Below are 22,723 nucleotides of genomic sequence, written 5' to 3'. Positions count from 1 at the left end.
GGATCAGTACAATGGGACTGGCCCATTCGCTCGTGGATTTTTCAATAACCCCTAGTTGGAGCATCTTTTTTACCTCCTCCGCAATGGCTTGCCTACGAGCCTCTGGTACCCGGTATGGCCTCAGGCGTACCCTTATTTGAGGCTCGGTGACAATATCATGGTGGACTACGGTTGTTCGGCCTGGTAGGCTTGAGAACACATCCGTATTCCGCTGCACTAACCTCCGAGACTCCCGTCTCTGCTGTTTTGAGAGAGAATCCCCTATCCTCACTCCCAATTCATCATCAGGGGACGCCTCCTTTGTTGTTGTCAAGGCACCTGAAAAGGTTAGGTCCAACGTTACGTCAGCCACCATACATTCCCTGTCTTTCCATGCCTTCAGCAGGTTTACATGGTAGTTTTGTTCTGGTTTTCTTCTACCTGGCTGATACACCTTATAGTTTACTTACCCCACTTTCTCCCGGATCTCATAGGGACCTTGCCATTTGGCTAAGAACTTACTTTCTGCAGTAGGTATTAGGACTAAGACACGATCTCCCGGTTTAAAAGACCTGATGGAGGCCTTTCTATTATACTGAGTACTTTGGGCTGCCTGAGCATCCAGCAAATGCTCTTTAACAATGGGCATTATTGCCGTGATACGATCCTGCATACCCATAACGTATTCCACTGTGCTTTTGTGAGGGGTGGGTTCCTGTTCCCAAGTTTCCTTAACTATATCCAGCAGTCCCCGCGGATGTCTGCCATACAGTAACTCAAATGGCGAGAACCCGGTGGAAGATTGTGGGACCTCGCGGATAGCGAACATTAAATAGGGCAATAACATGTCCCAATCTTTCCCCTCTTTGGAGACCACCTTTTTCAACATAGCCTTCAGAGTTTTATTAAAACGTTCCACTAGACCATCAGTCTGGGGATGGTACACTGACGTGCGTAGCTGCTTGATCTGGAGGAGTTTGCACAGTTCCTTTGTAATTTTAGACATAAAGGGAGTGCCCTGATCGGTCAGGATTTCTTTGGGTAACCCCACGTGACAGAACATAGCAAACAACTCCCGAGCAATAAGCCTCGCCGAGGTGTGACGTAGTGGAATGGCCTCCGGATAACGTGTCGCGTAATCCATCACTACCAGGATGTTCTGGTGACCACGGGCTGATTTTACAATGGGTCCGATCAGATCCCTAGCAATCCGCTCAAAAGGCACCTCTATAATGGGTAAAGGTATCAGAGGACTACGGAAACGGTGCGTTGGTGCGGTCAACTGACAAACTGGGCAGGACTCACAGAACCTCTTAATTTCTGCGCCGACCCCTGGCCAGTAGAACCGCTGAAACATGCGTTCCCGCGTTTTCTCTTCACCTAAGTGCCCCCTCATTAGGTGGTTATGAGCCAATTCCAAGGTCTGACGGCGGTATGGCTGAGGGACCACCAACTGTTCCTCTATTTCCCCCCGGATTGTATCAACCCGATAGAGCAACTCTCGCTTTAGAGCCATGTAGGGAGTTTCCAGCCTGGCCCCAGGCCGCTGGGGTACCCCATCAATTACCTGTACATTTCCACGTCCAGGAGCCAATGTGGGGTCCCGGAGCTGCGCTATTCCGAAATTATCTGGAGACACGTTCAACTCCGGGATGGCCTCGGGTGGCTCAACCTCTCCTGCCATTACCTCTAGGGGAAACCTGGCAGGGTTACACTCTGTCCCTATACTGGTGACCCCTACGGCAGGTATCCCTGAGTCGGGATCGTCCGGCTCAGGGCCTGGTTCAATCATACACCTCGAAGGGCTAGGTCGCCTCCCACATAATGTCCAGAACAGGGGCAAGTCTCTTCCCAAAATAACAGCATATGGAAGTCTTTTCATCACCCCCACTTCATGTTGAACCTCTCCACACGAGGTAGTAATAGTGACCCTTTCCATAGGGTATTCATGTAGGTCTCCATGAATACAAAGTACCCCTACTTTATGTCCCATAGGGTTTTCCCCGGAGACCAAGGAGGCATGTACAAGAGTCACTACACTTCCTGAGTCCAACAAAGCCTCTGCTGTATAGCCATTAACACGTACTTTGCAGAGATGGGGCTCCTCCCCCATAGTAACAGTGCTTGCGGTACAAACAGTATGGGCATACATTGATACCCGGCGAGCGTACCGGCAGTGCATGGGTTCTGTTGTGAGTGGGCACTGTGCCCTTACATGCCCGAGCTGATGGCACCGCCAGCACATAACAGCAGAGGTGTCCCTGTTTCGGGTGTCTGACTTTGGGGAACCGGGACTCTGGCTGACCTTAGTCTGGGGTTTACTCTCTGCCAGGGCTGAAGACGGGGCAGCACCCGAGGAGGGACGGGAGTCTTTTACCAACTGTGAAGGGGGCGTATCCCTACGGAGTGTCCGCCGTGAAGCAGAGTCCCGGACCAACTCCTGGGTAGCTGTGTAGCGTTCCACCAAATTCACTAGCTGGTCTAGGGTACCGGGGTCCCCCTGTCCCACCCACCGTTGAATGGGGGCTGGCAAAGTCCGCACAAACCGTTCAATCACCACCCGCTCAATCATCTGTCCGGGGTTCAAGGTCTCCGGCTGCAGCCATTTTTTTACAAGGTCCAGTAAGACATGGGCCTGTGAGCGTGCAGGTTTTCCCTCCTCAAAGGACCACTGATTCACTCGTTGGGCCCGGAGATAAGTGTTAACCCCCATTCGTGCAAGGATCTCACCTTTCAGTATGCCATAGTCCTTGGCAGCCTCCGTGCTGAGATCCAGGTAGGCTTTTTGGGCTTCACCTTCCTTCCAGGAACGGGTCCACGACATCAGTCCAACGGTCGGTAGACAATTTCTCTCGCTCAGCGGTCCTCTCAAACACGGAGAGAAAGGCTTCTGGGTCATCCTCTGCACTCATCTTCGTAAGTGCCGCCCTTACTCTGTCCTGGGCCGCAGGAAGGACTAGATGACCTGGCGTTACCGCTGGGAGCGCTTCTCGCAGAGCAGAAAGCTGCTTAGTCAACAAGCTGTTTGTCTCCTGTTCCTGAGCTAACGCCCGCTGGTGCTGAGCATTAGCTTGTTGCTGCTGTGCACTGGTTTGTGCAAAAACCTGCTGTAGTTGAGCAGTAGACTGGGTCAGCTGCTTTACAAGATCCTCCATAGTGGCTGCTGAGTTAAACTGTAACTTTGCAGGCTTGATCATAAACATGTGAAAACTGGGTTGTTGCCCCTAGCAACCAGGCTGCAATGCCTGTAAGCTTCGTGGACTCGCCGATCCACCGCAAACAGTCAGTAAAAATTTTTTTTTTTTTTTCCCGGGTAAGTACCTCTTAGGCCATTGCCCTTAGCAACCAGGCTGCCATGCCCGCATTCTCCACCATAATGTGAGGTAGCAGCGTAAACGTGAGGCAGTGAGGCAGCAGCGTGTTCACATCAACAGTCTATTTATTGTTGCAGCATAATTAGATCCAATTTCCCACTGTCAAAGTCTCCTCCGGATCACAGCCGGAGCATATAGACAAACTCTTTGCATCAAAAAGTCTTGTTACCTTAGGACCCCGTTAACCGCAGGGATCTGTGTAAGGTTCTCCTAGGCTCACACTCTTGGCCTGTGTTCACTCCACACAGAGCCAGCCCAGCTCACACAGCATGTTAGCTTCACCAAGCCTGGCTCTCAACTGAGACACACCCTGCTGTGCTCTGCATGATTTAAACGAAAATGCCGGACATGAGGATTGCTACAAAACCTAGACTGGGAGGAGGGATCTGTCTCCCTGTTACCCTTTGTGCTATACTCCCAGTAATAGCTATAGCAAACTCAGAGGGTTTCCAGACACATTCTGGGGGACACATAGCGGTCTTCAAATATTACCCCTGTCACTGCCTCACATATAACATAATAATAATATAATATTTATTCATTTATATAGCGCTATTAATTCCACAGAGCTTTACATACAATGGCAACACTGTCCCCATTGGGGCTCACAATCTAAGGGGTACTTTGAACACTGTGATATCGCTAGCATCGGCTAGCGATGTCCAGTGCGATAGCACCCACCCCCGTCGTACATGCGATATTTTGTGATAGCTGCCGAAGCGAACATTGTCGCTACAGCAGCTTCACACGCACTTACCTGCCCTGCGATGTCGCTCTGGCCGGCGACCCGCCTCCTTCCTAAGGGGGCGGGTCATGCGGCGTCACAGCGACGTCACACGGTAGGCGGCCAATAGAAGCGGAAAGGCGGAGATGAACGGGATGTAAATATAGCCGGTGGAGGCAGGTAAGGAGATGTTCCTCGCTCCTGCGGCTTCACACACAGCGATGTGTGCTGCCGCAGGAACGAGGAACAACATCGTATCTCCTATTGGTGCGACATTATGAAAATGACCGATGCTACACAGATCACCGATTTTCAATGCTTTTGCGATCGTTTATCGGCGCATCTAGGCTTTACACGTTGCGACGTCGTTACCGGCGCCAGATGTGCGTCACTTTCAATTTGACCCCGACAATATCGCAGTAGCGAATTTGCAGCGTGAAAAGTACCCCTAAGTTCCCTATCAGTATATTTTTGGAGTTCTGGAGGAAACCAGAGTACCCGGAGGAAACATACACAAACACGGGGAGAACATACAAACTCCTTGCAGATTGTGTCCTTGGTGGGATTTGAACCCAGGACCCCAGCGCTGCAAGACTGCAGTGCTTAATACTATTATTACTGATTTTATTGGTCCCAACAATTCTGATAATAAGCCAATTAACAATTTTTCCCAGCCACCAGTATGTCCTTAACCCCCTTCATGTCTTAGGACATAGCGGTATGTCCAAGTTTGCGTCTTTCTCTTTAGTGCAGGCTCATGTGGCAAGCTTGCATCTTTCTCTGGAAATGTCGGTTGATCTGATCAGCCGACATGTGCAGCTAATAGGCGCAGGTGGATCTCCGATCCCCTCACTCCTACTAGCTAGTTAAATCCCACTGTCAATCTCTGACAGTGGGATTTAATTTGCATCATTCCTCACCTCTATCACCAGCCCCGTGATGTGATCACGGGGAGCCGATGGGTTACCATCATGACAGCTGGGTATCATCTCATGACCTCTGTCACTGTCATGATGAACTTCCTGTGAACGCCGGCTGAGCACTGACATTCACAGTAGATCAGCATTTCTGCTATTTAGAGAGATAGTGAAGCATCGCCATGAGGAAACTAATAAGATTAATAAAAAGTGTGAAAAGAAAAAGTTAAAAAAAGAAAAAATAGAAAAATACAAAAATTCAAATCACCCCCTTTTGCCCCATTAAAAATAAAACAATTAAAAACAAACAAACACATATTTGGTATTGCTGCCTTCAGTAATGCTAGATCTTTAAAAATATAAAACAAGTTAATCTGATCAGTAGAGAGTGTAAGGAGAAAAAAAATCAAAGTCCCCAGAATTACATTGTTTTTATTTTGTTTCCACAACATTGCAATAAAATGCAAAAAGAGGTGATCAAAACATTGTATCTACCCAAAAATTTTATAATTAAAAACACCAGCTCAGGACACAAAATATATATAAAGTCATCACTGAGCCCCAGATCCCGAAAAATAAGAACGTTACAGGTCTCAGAAAATGGCACCAAAAGTGTAATTCTTTTTTTTCTTTTTTATTTCTGATTTTTTTTCAACACTTAAATAAAAATAAAACTATACATGTTTGGTGTCTACAAACTCGTCCTGACCTTAGGAATCATACTTCCAGGTCAGTGTTACCATATAGTGAACATGGTGAATAAAAAAAACCGAAACAATGGTGAAATTGCACTTCTTTTTACAATTTCACAGCACTAGGATTTTTTTTTTACAATATGTGGCAGAATGAATGGTGTTATTCAAAACTACAACTCATTCCACAAAAACCATGCTTTCATATGGCTACATTGATGGAAAACAAAAAAGTTATGGCTCTTGGAAGAAGGAGAGGAAAAAACAAAACATTGTAGGGGTGAAATTGTCTCATGTCTTTGTCTTAAGGCCCTGTCACACACAGAGATAAATCTGTGGCAGATCTGTGGTAGATCTGTGGTTGCAGTGAAATTGTGGACAATCAGTGCCAGGTTTGTGGCTGTGTACAAATGGAACAATATGGCCATGATTTCACTGCAACCACAGATCTGCCAAAGATTTATCTCTGTGTGTGACGGAGCTTCTAGATGTCACCATCAATGTCTCAGATGCATTTATCATTGATGTAGAGAATATGTAAATGATACCAGGATAACTGGCAGTATAGACTGACCTAATGTAATAGTGTAAGGGGTAGTCGGACCCCTGGTAGTGAAGGAGCGTTTTTTCCCCCCTGAAAACGCCACAGTAGTATGGTGGCAAATTGTAAATGTTGATGGTAAAATATTACCTGTCATAAACTGTTTCCCCACTAGGTGCCAGTGTAGAGCAGTGGTTCCCCTGGTAACAGTGGCAGGGAAGGAAGGGGCAGGGTAGCCTAGGTGGGGAAGGAAGGGTTCTGAATGCAGAGTCCAGTGTGCAGTGAGATGTGAGAGGCGAGCAAGCTCGGTCTGAGGTGACGGGGCAGAGTGTGGGAGTGAGATGAGGCAGTCAGCCTGAGTGAGTACTCTTGGCTAGAAAGCAGAGGAAACCCATGAGAAACGGTGGAAGAGTTGGGACTAGTCCGGAGCCGGTGGTGTGTACTAGAGTGGAGTGCAGCTATCAGGGGGATAACAAGTGGCCCCTGCAGGCGAAGGTTAGTGCCCTGACAAAGAAGTGGAGAGGTGAGAACTTATCCAGAGCCGGTAGTGTGTGCTGGATCTGCCCTACAGTAAATCAGGGTTAGAGCGCAGCTACTAGGGGGTTAACGTATGTCCCCTGCAGGCAAAGGAAAGTGCCCGTAGAGAAAAGGAAACCGTTTTTGTAGAAAAGGTCCTGTAACTTGTAACGTACTAAAGTAAACCTGCTGCAAACAAAAAGATGGAAGCTTTGTTTAATAAATCGGTGTTTGGTTTACCCGCTGCCTGCAATTGTCTTTCCTGAAAGTGAAGAAGGAGCTGGAGAGCACAGAAAGAACGCTGTCATGAATGGGCCCCATGCATCCACACTCTGCCCCAACAAGACACCTGTTTTGCAAGTGACGGCCGGGCCGGGGTTCAGCCTGCGGCCCACAAGGCGAGGGGACCCGACTACACCCCCTGAGGCGCCCCCTGCCCCCGTTACAATAGTATAGCACCACAATCAGCCAATGACGCAGGTGCATGATTCCTAGGTAGATTGTAAAACGTTACTTTCATTGACTTATTACCTTATGACGTTGATAGAGTTTTAATGGTTAATTCTAGCTGTTTTTTCAGTGTTGAGACTTTTATCTCCAGACATTTCTAATTTAATTGTGTTCTCCCACAGCACGTAGCGGCAAGCTCTGGAAGTAGTCAAGCTGATCTTGACAAGCTGAGCAGCATCCTGGAAGCCATTCCTCTTATAAAATACATTTGCTTGGACGTAGCTAATGGATATTCAGAACACTTTGTAGAGTATGTGAAGACTGTACATGCCAAATTTCCAGCCCACACTATTATGGTAAGTTATCTTTATGATCTTATGTCACCACATAAACTATTTCCTAAACCTGGTATTTCCCAAATTAAGAATTAGTGGAACTAAAATGTTGAATTTTTTTTTTTTTTTAAATTATATAAACATAAAGTTCAGTGTACATATTGTATGTCACGGTAGTGACAGGGAAGTATGGCGCACAACATAACACTCTACAACACAAGGGTACAACAGGGAAACGTTAATAATGATGGGCCCTGACACTAGTGACAGAGAAGATGGGACTCCTCCTTCACACACCTGCAGCTGTACCCTACACTACTAGCCAGACCCTATACAGGTTCTGCACCTGTCACCAAACAGGATACCTGAGACCCTGGCAGACCCTGTAATAGCTCTGGCTTGTAGACTGACAGGTGAGGGATGCTAGCCCTATTGCTGCCCTAATAAAACACCAAGTGAAGGAAAGACAGACAGCGGAAAACAGAACAACAGACTGCTGCAGGCAACACCAACACTGCAGCTGTTAGGACCAGGAGGACGGGTAGGCCCAGGAGGTGGATCCACTGGGCTGAACACCTCACCGAGGGCAAGGTGCCCGGTAGCCGGAGCACTACAGGTAGCAGGACAGTCCGTTCAGAGGAGTGGAGTGAAGAAGTCCCTGGGACCACGGAGTCTCTGAAGGTAGTCCGGGTGATGGAGCTCAGGTTCGGAGGCCGAGATGACGTCAGGCAGAATCCGGAACCAACGGAGCGAGGAGGTGGGTCACCACACGGATCCAGGGATCGGAGATGGTAGGGACTGACGGGATGGCAGGCAGTCACCGTTCGGGGTTCGGGAGTCGTCAGGACCGGTTGGCGAGACAGCGGCGACTCTACAAGACAGATAGGTAAGTATGGCACAAGACACAAGGAGACCTGACTCCTAGCTTAGCAAACACGAAGAACAGGCCCCGCCCACTTGGAAAGGATCCCCCTATATACCCTGTACCTGATTCTTCAATATCCTGTTGGAGGACACTGGCCCTTTAAGAGAGGGTCAATGACCGCGCGCTCGTCCTAATGCGCATGCGCGAGGCTCGGGTGCCAGAAGCCAGAGCAGGGAGCGGTGCACAGGAGGCAGGAGTGCCGGGCTGGCTCAGCGTTACTGATGGGCGCCGGGAGCGGGGACCGGGCTGCCTGGGGACCGCAGGTGATGGGGCATGAAGGCTGTGGAGCGGGGGACCGGGAAGCCTGGCACGGGAGCGGCGGAGCGTAACCTGAGAGCGGGGAAGCGTGGCAGGGGAGCCGGTGAGCAAGGCAGGGGAGCCGGGGAGCATGGCAGGGGAGCCGGGGAGAATGGCAGAGGAACCGGGGAGCGTGGCATGGGCACCGGGGAGCATGGCACGGGCACCGGGGAGCGTCACAGCAGCCTACACAGCAACTTGCAGGGCTCAACCAGCTCCTTCCACCTCCAGTGCAAGCATCCAAATGAGAAGACCCAGAACCCTCTACTTGGAGCAGAGGGTATATATAGGGACTGGGAGCAGAGGGTATATATAGGGACTGGGAGCAGAGGGTATATATAGGGACTGGGAGTGGTCCAAACAGAAACACTTGGTAAAGTAATGAGGATGCTTGCTGGCAAGGAATACTGAAATTAACCCTCGCCTTCCCAAAAGAAAGGGAATACATTTAATCTGCAGAGTCTCAAGACAAAGAGACTCTGGCCCAGAACCAGTCACTAGTCTCTACAACAGAGACACGACCATGACAGCATATTTGAGCAATGAATGGGCCATATGTATGCCCAAGATGTCAGGCATAACGCAATTCTTCTGTCAGATAAGCCAACTATTTATTTACATTATTGATTACATTATTTTTCCACATTGTCTATTGAGTGTTTCATCTTTCTAATCCTCCCTGTTATAATAATAAATACATATATTTTGGTACAAATTTGTTTTGAGTTTAATTTGGTCTCTGTTTAAATATCATAATAAGAGTAGTCTTCTGGGCATCAAAGTCCAATCAGCATTTAGTTTGAGTCATATAAAGTAACGATAAGAAAAGTAATAATGAAGGAAAAAAAATAAAGGGAACTAACCAGCAGGATTTTCATATATAGAGTAAAGTCGGTGCTATACTGGCTCTAGGATGCTGAATGTAAGCATAGCTTTTGTTCTGAGATTGGATGTTTTCTATTAGAAATATGTGTAAGTAAAGTTACAGCAATGCACTGCTATTTGATTGACAGGTGCAACAGGAAGGGAATATGTGGGTCGGGTCTTGCTATCTATTCCTGCCCCTCTGTCTGCTTACCTGTGCCGGAATGATGGTGACAGGGTGTGGAAAGCCAGGCAGGCAGACTGGGGTGGAAATAGATAGCAAGACCCGACCCACATATTCCCTTCCTGTTGCACCTGTCAATCAAATAGCAGTGCATTGCTGAAACTTTACTTTCTGATAGAAAACATCCAATCTCAGAACAAAAGTTATGCTTACATTCAGCATCCTAGAGCCAGTATAGCACTGGCTTTACTTTATATGTGAAAATCTTGCTGGGTGGTTCCCTTTAAATAGAACCGGTAAAAAGGATGAGGAAAGGTTGGTCCATCTGGTTATATTTTATTGACAGTATGAAATAGCATATTCAATTGTGCAGAATAACGTATGCTATTGTGTAAGAGATTACATTTGGGAGCTTTAATCAGAGGTACACATCTTCCTATGTACACCAATCAACTAAACCATTAAGATATGTCTAGAATTGTGTAGGTCACCCTTGTGCCACCAAAACCGCGCTGATCTGCTGAGACATGGGCTTCACCAGACCTGTTAAGATATCCTTGTGTTATCTGCCATCAAGATATCAGCAGCAGAATTTATCAGCCCTGTTCCAGTATTAAACAATCATTTGTGCAAGATTAGAGAATCAATGAGGTTGATGATGTGCAATTAGATGAATTGATCTAAATGGCATAAACAATAGAGTAAAAAATCTATAAATATTCATCAAAACTTAACAAATGTATTCTCCAGGTTGATTTGAAGCAAATTATCTGAGTTGCTTGGACAATCTGTTTAAACAATGAGTTTTTGTTTTCTAGATCTGTCTCTATTTAACTACTACTAATGATAAAGGACATAGCTCTGAAACGCGTTGACGACATTTAACTTTTCAATGATTTATCCTGAGATGTTTTACAATAAAAGGAAATACATGACTCCCAGTGCTGGATTTTATCTCTGCTATACTAATAATATAACGCTTTATTCCCTGCTGTAATCTGGGTGTGGTAAAGCCAGAGACATTTTTGTTATTGTATACGGAATATGTTTCTGCCCCGTTGTTTGCACTAATGGGAGAATGTGTATACAGACATTAGTGGAACAGTCATCATTACCTCACCGTCTCTGTAGAATTTCGTTCTGGAACCACTAATGGGCTCTAACGATCATAGAAATATTTGCCAAGCTGGATATTCATAACTGCGATCAATCACTAATGGAGAGCAGTATAATGCGATTGTTGGGTACATTAGATAAATATCAGTAAAGTGAGATATGTATTTGATGGGTGATTCTATATGCTTTATATACTCTATACACATATGCTCTACTAATAGTTCTGTTGAGTTACACCTTTATTACCAGAAGTAGCAGATATATAAAGTGTTTACTCTGATGGCTGCTTGAAATAAAAATATTTAACTTTCTTAACATTCTAGGTGTCATGTATGATAATAACTTGCTCATCTCAATAAGTGCCTTTAGGGTTTGTTTGCTCCTTCTGACTCATAAGCCATGAGTCACTGTCTTCCACGCAGACTCATTTATTTGCTAAATTTAGGAAATTTACTGTAGTCGTCTGACTTGGGGAATAGCGCTGTCTAGCCAAAATATTCCAACCATATATCCAGAGATAGAAAGCAAGCGCCATACTGGAAAATAATGACATCCTGAGTTTAAGACACACCTAATAGAATAACTCGAAAAGTTTATTTTGTTTTGGAAAAGGTAAACAGAAACATAGGAAAGAAAAATTAAAACATTCCGCTCACATGTAATGTATCGAGGGCTTCAAAGTTTTGCTATTGGCAAATGATAGGAAATTGAGGGTCCGGCTTTAAGATTAAACATGCCAAGTCTATTGGTCTACCAGAAATAGGCCATTACCAGAAGTTTTTTCTTCTACAATGAAAAAAATAAACCCTTAGTAGATAATTCATCTTGGTTTTTATAAAGAAGTTGCCAAATGAGCATTGATCCAAAACCTAGCATTTTTGTATGCCGGCTTTATATAAGCACAATCAACTGCACTTAAACACATCATTATCTGAAGACTAGAAACAATAATATATGGAAACGTAGCAAAAAACGTAAAGCACCACTTCAGCGTTTTTGTTTTTTTTTTTTCATTTCACCTCTGGAGTTGTGCTTTAACCCCTTTCACAACCAAGGACGTACTACCCATTACCGCGGGTTTGCTGATCTGATCAGCAGACACGTAAGGTTAACAGGCGCAGGTGGATCGGAAATCCACCCCTACCTTTTAACCTATTAGATCGCGCTGTCAAACTCAACATGATCTAAAGCGCTCTGGTGCCGGCGCCAATGAGTTGGCATGGCAGTGTGGGGTCAGATGATTGAAATAAAAAAAAATGATAATGCCAGGTCAGTTTTGCAAAATATTGAACACTGTAGATTAAAAAAAAAATAAAAAATCATGCATTTGCACTTTTTTTTTGCAAATTCACTGCACTTGGAATATTTTTTATATTTTTCCAGTACAATATGGAGCATAATTCATGGTGTCGTTCAGAAGTACAACTCATCCTGCAAAAAACAAGCTCTCATATGGCTATATTGACATAAAAATAGAAAAGTTATGGCTCTCGGAAGAAAGGGAGGAGAAAACAAAAATAAAACCCCAAAAAATGGCCTAGGGGTAAAGGGGTTAAATCCCAGCCCCTAGTCTTATACTAACCCTCTGTAGTCTTCATCTCTTATCAGTGTCACTCTGGCTGGTCTTCTCCAGTTTGTGACATGTCAGCCGCTCCAGTGTTTCATGGTGAACACTGAAGGCCACAAATCAATGCAACTCTATGAGAGCCTCATTTTGGCCTAGTTCTGGTTGTCATAGACTTGTATTGAAAGCATGTGATGTAACTTCTGACTTCCAGCCAGTCAGAAGATGAGGTCACAAGATAGCACTACCGGACTAGAGCGACACAGAGAAAAATTGAAGATGCCAGAGGGTGAGTATTAGACCAGGGACAGGGAACTTAGATTAAGGTCTGAGACACACGGCATGAAAATAGGAGTGAGTGGAATGCGTTAAAACATTGCATTCCACTCGGACCAATATTAGCCTATGTGCCAGCACCCATGAGCGATTTATTTTCTCAGCCCTAATTGGACCAAGAAAACAATCGCACCATGCTGCGGGTGCAATGCGATCCTCTTTCTCTCGCACTCATTCAAGTCTATGGGGCAAGAGAAAAATCGCACTGCACTCGCAGTACATCAGTGTAATGCAAGTGCATAGCGAGAATGACAATAGCCGGCAACGGAGGAGAGAGGAAGATAAATCCCTCCTTCTCTTCCTCAGTGCCGGCCTGCCCCCCGCAGCTGAGGTCCGATCGCATGATCTGACCTCATTCGCAATGACACTCACATGACACTCAGCTCCTGCTGTGCTTCCAGCGTGAACTGAGTGTCATGTGTGTCACAGAAGAATATACACCCTCACACAACACCATCCCACACCAGGTTCCGTCAGCCGCACAGCCCTAGCCACCCCCCTCAGGGTAGGAAGGACACACCAGTGGGCAGGACCAGGCATATTGGGAGCGCCCACCTAGGGGTCTTGAGGATCCGGAGGAGGAAACCAAGTAGTTCAAGTCAGAGTGTTTCTAAGCGGAGTTGAAGTGAAGTCTGCGCCTAGTGAAGGGTAGCCAGGGTAGTGACCCTGGTCTACTAGCTAGGTGGCAAGCAGTGGACCATGTCCGGTCGCGGGAGATCCAGAGTGGACCGGGACAGGGTTGGAGCCCGCCGGTACCGACAGCGGAGATCCGGTCCGGAAATCGTGCACAAGTGGGGTACCTGGACCCTAGTTAGAAGACGGTTGCAAGCCCCTTCTCTAATTAACCAGGCCGGGAACAAGATTCCAGACGTTGTTCCAGAGTGTTAGCCCAGATAGAGCGAAACGACAGCCCACCGCGGAGGACAGGGTATCTGCAAACACCCACTGAGATCCCAAGGGTCAGTTTTCGCAGCCAAATCGGGAGTGGACTTCCCCGTTCCACACTAGGTTGTCTAAAATAGCAGGAATATACAGAGTGCCGGAGGAAGGGACATTGGTACACCAGCCGGGTGTGGGAACCGTATACGCCCTGAAGCGGCAGCCGGCCACTGACACCTTGGTTTACCAGCAGACTCATGTGCATTTATTCAATCGTGAGTACACCAACATCCCCCACTCTGGCCCAGTGCATCACCACCAACAGCCATCACCTCCCGTGTTCTGGACACTGAGCCCTGGGTCATCCACCCCTCCCCACAAAGGGGTTAACATCCAGCTGCCATTCCATCGCCCCCGGGTGCTCCCCAACAGCAGCGGTGGTACTCCCTCTTACCACACACCATGGGTGGCGTCACAAAGTATCTACAACAATCCCTGTACACATATCGCCCCTTTTTATTTGAGTGTCCGCGCGACCCCCGGGTCCGGAGACCCCTCGAGCCTCTGCGGATCCGGATCTGAGCAGCCCGACTGCTGACGTGAGGGCGGCACACATGTGAGGATCGCAGTAGTCCCCGTGTGGCCCCGGCCATAAAGCATCACTAATAGTGGAGAAATTTAAAAAAAAACTGCTGAAGTCGTGTCTTAAGACAATTCAATTAAGTTAATTTAATATTTGTGCTAATGCCTTACATGTGACCAGACACAGACTAAATTGAGAAACAAATTTGTTGACTTTCACCATTTGTAAAAACAAATCAAGAACACACTGAAGCAGGTTGCCAACTTGATTTTTTTTTTATTTCTGGACAGCTTATCAAAAATTACAGACAAACAACAATACATGAATCATTATGATTATAAGTCATCTATGTATATAGTTCAAAATTCTAGTATGAAGTCATTCGCTACATTCACTGTGAACTGTAAAATGCTGATCATTTCAGTCATAATAATATGTATAAGTTTCTGCAGCTTCAAAAAAAGTCAAAATATAATTGAATCGACTGGAGACAAAAAGCTCTTTTTCTATGGTCAGTGCCAAAAGTTTTGGATGGTTGGTAACGCTGCCTCTGAGTGCGGAAATATTACTATAGCCACGAGAGGTTTTCTATCTGTTTTTGAAAATCTGTTGTTTCTAACTTGAATCACAGGCTGGATTTGATTTCTGATGTGTGACTATATACTGTATGTCCGTGAGATCTAGATTGTCCCAGAAAGGGTTACAAAGACATGGAGAGGTCTCGATTTTGTATAGCAGTTAGCAAAATCATTTTTGACCTGTCAATTTAGCTAATTCTAGACTGTATCCTCTACACCAGATCTTGCTACTCTACAGTTTGACATCCTATGTAATAAACCTTATAGAAATATCTAAAATGTAATTCACTGGACTGTATTTGTAAAGAAACTACTGGAGTCAACCTTTAGCTGATGAAGCACCTAGAAAAAATATACAGGACAGTCAAGACTAAAAAATAAGCCGGAGAACAGTACAGGTTTTCAAAAAGTTGTGTGTCGTTCCTTGGTCCTGGCTATTTCAGTTTTTCAGAATTATCATTACTAGTAAAATAAGTATTGAAGTTTTATACAGCACCGTTTACAGTAAAGAACATTGATAGCTGGATTTCTACTCACATTTTCAATGTGTTCATATTTTCTAGGCTGGAAACGTGGTTACAGGTGAAATGGTGGAAGAGCTCATACTTTCAGGAGCCGACATAATAAAAGTTGGCATTGGACCAGGCAAGTTCAAATGCAAAATATTTTTTATTATTCATTAACGTCCCCACAGACAGATTCTGATTATTTAGATTTAATTAAAATAATTGTCCCATAGTACCCGATCGTTCATAAAAAGTTTAAAGTGCTAATATAAATAAATCAATATAAACATTTAACTAATAGTGATTTTCACCGTATTGTAATATTCTGCGGGATTGTTACAGCGCAAATTATAGTATGGAAATCCTAAGCGTCAGGATCCTGTTTGTGTGACTTTTGATACATTTCATTGAGGCAAAGTGGTTAAAAGGTTACATAAAATATGGAGCTGTAAACTGAGATTATATTTATTAGTCTATTTTAAATTTCTAACAGTGTGCACAGACACCCACCAAATGCTCAATGAAGATACATCAGTGCCTCAGTTATGACAGTATGAATAATCTCAAACTTCGACTTGTTGTCATACCACAGTTCAGATTTCCACCGATATATTGTCCAGTCCTTGGGTTGCTTGGCTCAAATAAGTCACTTCTTTTTGTTTCCAGCCCTCAGGAGTGGCTGCATTGCACCAATATGACCATAAAGACCTGCTGCTCACAGTCCCTTCTGGACAGTGATGTTCAAATGTGCCTGCTACTTGATATTAATCATTTATCAGAGCTGTCATCTGAGGTACTGTCAATTTATGCTTTCTGAAGTTGGTAAATCTCGTGAACTTATCCTCTGCTTCAAAGGTAATTCTTGGTCTTCCTATCCTGAGGTGGTCCTCTTAACAGCCACTTTCATCATAATAATTGTTAGTATTCATTACTGCACTAAATGATACCTTCAAGATTCTAGCAATTTTCTGGATTGACTGACCTTTATATCTTAAAGCAATGGTGGACCGTTGTTCTTCTGTACTTAGTTGAGTAGTTCTTGTCATATTCTGACTTACAACAGTTGTGGAATAGAGCTCAGCCCTGTATGGAGCTGTGTACCAATAACATCTCTGCAAAACACACTTTACAGCCACAAACACTTTCTGAAGGCAGGTAAATTAACAAATAAGATCTTGAAGAGGTATACATGTTCATTGTTAAATATTACAGGTAACTATCTGATGAAGCTTCTTGAGTAAATGCCAAGGGGGTGTACTGCTGTCATGACATTTAAAGGGCGGGCTTTGAGGATCTAAAGTTTAACACATGTTCTGGTTTGTTTCACATGTGTTCGTCCTGGTGTTGCTATCTTTAGGTGCAATCAACAATGTTCATATTAAATTAGGAGGAGGGAAAACTGTTGCATGAATAGGTTTATATAGACCAATAGCTAAAACTTTAAAGTTTGATACATCTTTTGGCTCATTTCCCCCTGAACCCTGTAGAATAGCATTAAGATTTTACCAGCTGTATAACAGGCCTGCAACCGACCTAGCTGCCCAAGAGTCTCAGCTTATACCTACTAGCTAGTACTGCCATCTCATTGTCAATGCTCATCTGCTGATGACTCCAATTTAGGGCCGAAAACATAGGTATATCTTCAATAATTTTTTATATCTGGATTCATCACCTCCTCAGAATTATTCTTCCTCCGACGATGACATCACGCTTTTACAATCCTACACCTATTTTTTCTAATATATCACTAACCTATGTTAACAGGCAGATGCCGCGTAGACCTAAAATGAGACTATTTTCTATTTCTAATTAGCAAGATGTCTAGACAAACAAGTCCACGAGTGTCTAGACAGTGCACATCCTACCATGCTTAACCACCAATGTAATGAAAAGGACAATTACTGTAAGTATCCCTGTGACTAAAGATGCTCGCGAATCCTGTCCACCGAAGAATACCTCTTACGGATGAGGGATTAAGAGAAATTCCAAGAAGGGTTTAGGTTAGATTTCTGTTTAGGATTCATCTCTAAGGAGAAGTCTGCACTTAATTTGGAAGCCCTTTATATTGTTTTCCCACTAAAATCTGTCCCATTAAACCGATATAATGAACATCTGCCTTTATTTAGATTTCTGCCTCGCATGGACTTGGTTACCTGCATTTTCCACCAGCTAAGTGTGCGGTGTGCACTTCCTCATAGTCAGCCAACGCTGAGATCCAGTTTATTTATACAGCACACACAGCCCTAGTTATTCTCTCCGCTCCTCATGGTGCATTGCTCAATTTTAATGCAAATGCTGTTTTGGTTCTGTGAATAGCTTCCTGGATATTTCTAATTTTAGAGACAGCTGTGTTGTCTGAAAATTATTTAGATATTACTCATTTTACTTGGAATGGATAAAATATAGTGCTGATACTGGCTACAGTGATTTGAGGCAATATTTGAAGATCCCAAGGGTGAGGATTCATGGTGTGGCTGTCCCATGCAACCCAAGGCAACAACCTGAATTAGCATTATTTTTATTGTGTTTGCAAACTTCCCCTTTATCCACCCTCACAATTGGGCTTGGTCTTCGGCTTCACCATGGGACTCCAACCTTCGCCATGAGGCAGTCTTCAATTAATATTTTATTTTGTTACTGTGACAGGTTCTGTCTGCACAACCAGGATTAAAACCGGGGTTGGCTATCCACAGCTAAGTGCTGTGATTGAATGTGCTGACTCCGCCCATGGATTGAAAGGACACATTATTTCAGTAAGTACAGAGATGTTTCTAATATTCAACACAACCAATTTATGAGTTTTGCAGACTTTTGTTATTCAAACAATTTTTAAGTAAATGTCTATGATTGTTTTTAAGAATAAATAGGTCAAATGTTTTTTGCTGATTTAAAACCTAAAGAGGTGGTTCACTCCTTTTAATTTCTGGCCACATCAATATTATGTTGAGAAGCAGAGTTTCTCTCATATACCTTGTGTTGCCAATAGTGCCTGTGAGCGACGCTATTGCGGACCACACATCCCCATCGCGTGACCCCTGGGGCTCTGGGACCTCTGATGTCCAGTGATGCCACGTCAACTTCCTGTTGACCTGACCTCACCGCGGCCGGCCCCAGTCTCCCTGAGTCACTGGGTTGTGGACAGTATTTCACCGCTCATCACAGCCTAGCGTCGCTCCTGCTTGAGGCTCTCTGCAGTGAAGGAAGGAGCAGGGAGATGCTGGGCTGTGATGCTGGCCTGTGATGAGCGGTGAAACGCCGCCCACAGCCCAGTCACTCAGGAAGACAGCGGCCTGCTTCAGTTGATGTGACATCACTGGACATCAGAGGTCACAGAGCCCGGGGGTCACACAAAGGGGGTGAGCAGACCGCAATAGCGCTGCTCACAGGCACTATTGGCAACACAAGGTATTTCAGAGAAATGTTGTTTCTCAACATAATATCCATATGGCCAGTAATGAAAAGAGGTGAACCACCTCTTATATATGAAAAATAGAATTTTTGAAGGGAATCTGTCAGCAGGATTTGCTATGTAATCTGAAGACAGCATGCTGCAAGGGTTAACATACAGATTACAGCCAGGCATCTCTTAACACAAAGAGTGTTTTTGTTTACCTGCAATGTTAGTTTAAGCTTCAGTAGCTTTATCATTAGTCTGACTGTGGAGCGCGTGAGCTCAAGTCCGACTCCGCTGCCTTCTGTGATTAGTGAATTCTGTTTATAGAAATGTACTGTACACTGAAAGCTTGGTTTGGACAGAGGCAGCTTGTTAAGCTTTGCTACACGCTAAAAGTAAAATCGTTGATTTTGTCTGAATGACTGCTGCCAGTAATCTAAGTGATACATCATTGGATTCAGGATCTCTTTGCCTACATCATGCTGCTCTCACATAGCAAAAAGCTGCTGACAGATTCCTGTTATCAATTTATTTTTATTAATTAACAAAATCCAAAATAAATTAACATAAGAGAAAACTAAATTAAATCAATTCTGGTGTGACCAGTTTTTATTTTCAAAATATTGAAGGATAGGAATATAGTTAGGTGTATGAGAGAGAAGCTAATTATGCAAACAGCTAAAAATAATCATCATTTTCATATGGATTGAAATACAATCATTAATTGAAACAGAAACCGCTATGTAGCAGGCTTAAAATTAGGTGAGGAATAGCCAAAATTGGCTTCAATAGTGAAGTTGTGGAATATAGCTTCATGTGATAGGTCAAATGGAGTATGGGAAGACTGAGCATATCGAACAACAAGACACAAGTTAGTTATACTGCATCTGTCACGGGCGGGGAGGACGCCACTGCGCTGCGCTCGCTAATGCTCGGGTCCGGCGCTGCTGCGATGGCTGCTTGGTGGCTCGAGCGGTGGGCCGGATCCGGGGACTCGAGCGGCGCTCCTCGCCCGTGAGTGAAAGGGGTGGTTGGTTTGGGGGATTTAGTCCATGACGCCACCCACGGGTCGTGGTGAAGATGGGCACCACTGCTGCTGGTGACGGGGATCCCGGGAGCGATGGTAGGGAGCAGCTGGGATGTTGTTTTCCCCCTCCGTGGGTAGGGGTCGGTGGTCCCAGGGCCCAATGATGATGGGACGGGGAGGCAGGGTTGGCGAGGTGCAGGGTTGCAGGGACAGCGCGGCATGGTGCCGGATGGTCACGACTCAGTCAGCAAGAAAGGTACAAAGTCCTTGGTAAACCAAACAGCTGGATGGACGGGTCCCGCAGCCGGCTGCAGTGTTTCTCCCCGGACAGGTGATGGCGGCTGTCTTTCCCTGCACCTTGATGTTCTCCTTCTGACTACTATGGATTCCCAACGGTAGTCCGCTCCCAGGTGTATGGGTACCGGAGGAGCCCGTTTGCCCGCAAGCGCTGGCCCTTGGGTCTCTAGCCTTCGGCGGTAGCTGTATACCCTCACGGTGTGGGCTGTTGCCTTCAATCGGGACTTTTGCTGTTGTGAAACCCCTGGGGTTCCAGTCACATTCGGATCTGACTATTGTCGGCGGCTCCAAGCCTGGTCGGGGTCCGATGGCCCTGCCTGGGTGTGCTGGCTTCACTCCGCTCCCCGGTCGGTACCGGCAGGCCGTCGCCCGACCCCGGTCCTATGGTTCCGAGTTTCTCCACCACTCCTGCAGACGGCCACCACCATCTGCCAACCTTGCTGTCAGTGCCTGGGCCACAAACCCACAAGTGCTTGCTCCTCTCACTTCAAACGCCAACTTCTAACTGACACTTTTCCTGCCTCCAGGCCTGTGAACTCCTCGGTGGGTGGGGCCAACCGCTTGGCTCTGCCCCACCTGGTGTGGACATCAGACACTGGAGGGAGGCAACAAGGGTTTTTGTTTGGCTGGTGCCCCTGTCTAATGGGGGTGGGGGTGTTTGTGTGTTATCTGTGATGACCTGGCTAGGCCAGGGCGCCACATTCCCCCTTGGTGAAATGCAGACCGTCTGCGGGCTGCCCGTCCATCACCGGTTTTATTTTTTTTTTTTAAAACTGTAAAAATATAAATAACATGTAAACATTTTCAAACATAAGCATTTTTATTAGGACACTTGAACGTTGCACATATAAACAAAACATTTTTAATAATGACAGATGTCTTCCGCTCTCCCACCCAAGCAATCTAGCCCTGATGCTGCCCCTAAGAAGTGGGCAGCACCCCTTGACCCCAGTCCAGGTTCAGGCTGCCCGAGCGGGAACGGGTACGGTTATTCGCACCTGGCTGTCACTTCAGGGGACCCCACGTCCTTTGTGACGCCAAGTTGTCACAGGTGAGGAGGACGCCACTGCACTGCGCTCGCTAACACTCGGGCCCGGCGCTGCTGCGATGGCTGCTCGGTGGCTCGAGCGGTGGGCCGGATCTGGGTACTCGAGCGGCGCTCCTCGCCCGTGATTGAAAGGGTGGTTGGTTTGGGGGATTTAGTCCGTGACGCCACCCATGGGTCGTGGTGAAGATGGGCACCACCGCTGCTGGTGACGGGGATCCCGGGAGCAATGGTAGGGAGCAGCTGGGATGTTGTTTTCCCCCTCCGTGGGTAGGGGTAAGTGGTCCCGGGGCCCGATTATGATGTGACGGGGAGGCAGGGTTGGCGAGGTGCAGGGTTGCAGGGACAGCGCGGCGCGGTGCCGGATGGCACGGGTGTACTCACTCAGCAAGAAAGGTACAAAGTCCTCGGTAAACCAAACGGCTGGATGGACGGGTCCCGCAGCCGGCTGCAGTGTTTCTCCCCGGACAGGTGATGGCGGCTGTCTTTCCCTGCACCTTGATGTTCTCCTTCTGACTACTATGGATTGACAACGGTAGTCCGCTCCCCGGTGTATGGGTACCGGAGGAGCCCGTTTGCCCGCAGGCGCTGGCCCTTGGGTCTCTAGCCTTAGGCGGTAGCTGTATACCCTCATGGTGTGGGCTGTTGCCTTCAATCGGGACTTTTGCTGTTTTGAAACCCCTGGGGTTCCAGTCACATTCGGATCTGACTATTGTCGGCGGCTCCAAGCCTGGTAGGGGTCCGATGGCCCTGCCTGGGTGTGCTGGCTTCACTTTGCTTCCCGGTCGGTACCGGCGGGCCGTCGCCCAACCCCGGTCATACGGTTTCGCGTCGCTCCACCACTCCTGCAGATGGCCACCACCGTCTGCCATCCTTGCTGTCAGTGCCTGAGCCACAAACTCAGACACCCAAGTGCTTGCTCCTCTCACTTCAAACTCCAACTTCTAACTGACACTTTTCACGCCTCCACGCCTGTGAACTCCTCGGTGGGTGGGGCCAACCGCTTGGCTCCGCCCCACCTGGTGTGGACATCCGACACTGGAGGGAGGCAACAAGGGTTTTTGTTTGCCTGGTGTCCCTGTCTAATGGGGGTGGGGGTGTTTGTGTGTTATCTGTGATGACCTGGCTAGGCCAGGGCGCCACACATCAGCAAGGTCTCTCCTTATCAAAGAATTCAAAGAAGACAATAGTTTTAAGATGTGCTATTCAATCTGTTTTGAAGAATTGCTAAGAAATGTGTAATGCTGAGAACCAAACATGCAGTGGTCAGCCAAGGAAACTGCAGATGATAGACATATCATACTTACTTAGCTTCAAAATCAGAAGATGGCCACCAGTGCAATCAGTTCCAATCCAGCGGCAATCAGTGAGACCCACATACTAGTCTCAATTTTTTCATTCTCAGAAGGGGTAATAGGATAAAACAAATCATACCATTTGTTACTCAATCTCTCCCAAATACAGTGAAACTGTCACGATATGACTGCAGGATAGCGAGGGACAAGGGACTCCTTTGCTGTCCCTAATGCTAGGACACCCTAGGCTATCCCTAACCTCAGACTTACCACTAATGGTGGAGATGCCTGAGTCCCATGGCTGG

At 46.3% G+C, this 22,723-nt stretch overlaps 1 protein-coding gene across 1 annotated transcript in view; it reads left to right on the top strand.

Annotated features, from left to right (window-relative positions):
* GMPR (guanosine monophosphate reductase) overlaps window positions 1–22,723 on the top strand; it is a 140,491-nt gene that overhangs the window by 50,764 nt on the left and 67,004 nt on the right. Inside the window, exons 4-6 of the mRNA XM_075314728.1 lie at window positions 7,376–7,549; window positions 15,418–15,499; window positions 18,007–18,113. Coding sequence (XP_075170843.1) covers window positions 7,376–7,549; window positions 15,418–15,499; window positions 18,007–18,113 — 363 coding nt within the window. The remainder of the gene's footprint in view (window positions 1–7,375; window positions 7,550–15,417; window positions 15,500–18,006; window positions 18,114–22,723) is intronic.

Source organism: Anomaloglossus baeobatrachus, chromosome 6 (assembly GCF_048569485.1).
Source record: "Anomaloglossus baeobatrachus isolate aAnoBae1 chromosome 6, aAnoBae1.hap1, whole genome shotgun sequence".
In the NCBI taxonomy this organism is placed as follows: Eukaryota; Metazoa; Chordata; class Amphibia; order Anura; family Aromobatidae; genus Anomaloglossus; species Anomaloglossus baeobatrachus.
Note: the sequence above shows the minus strand (reverse complement) of the source record. Positions and strands in the feature narration are given on the sequence as shown.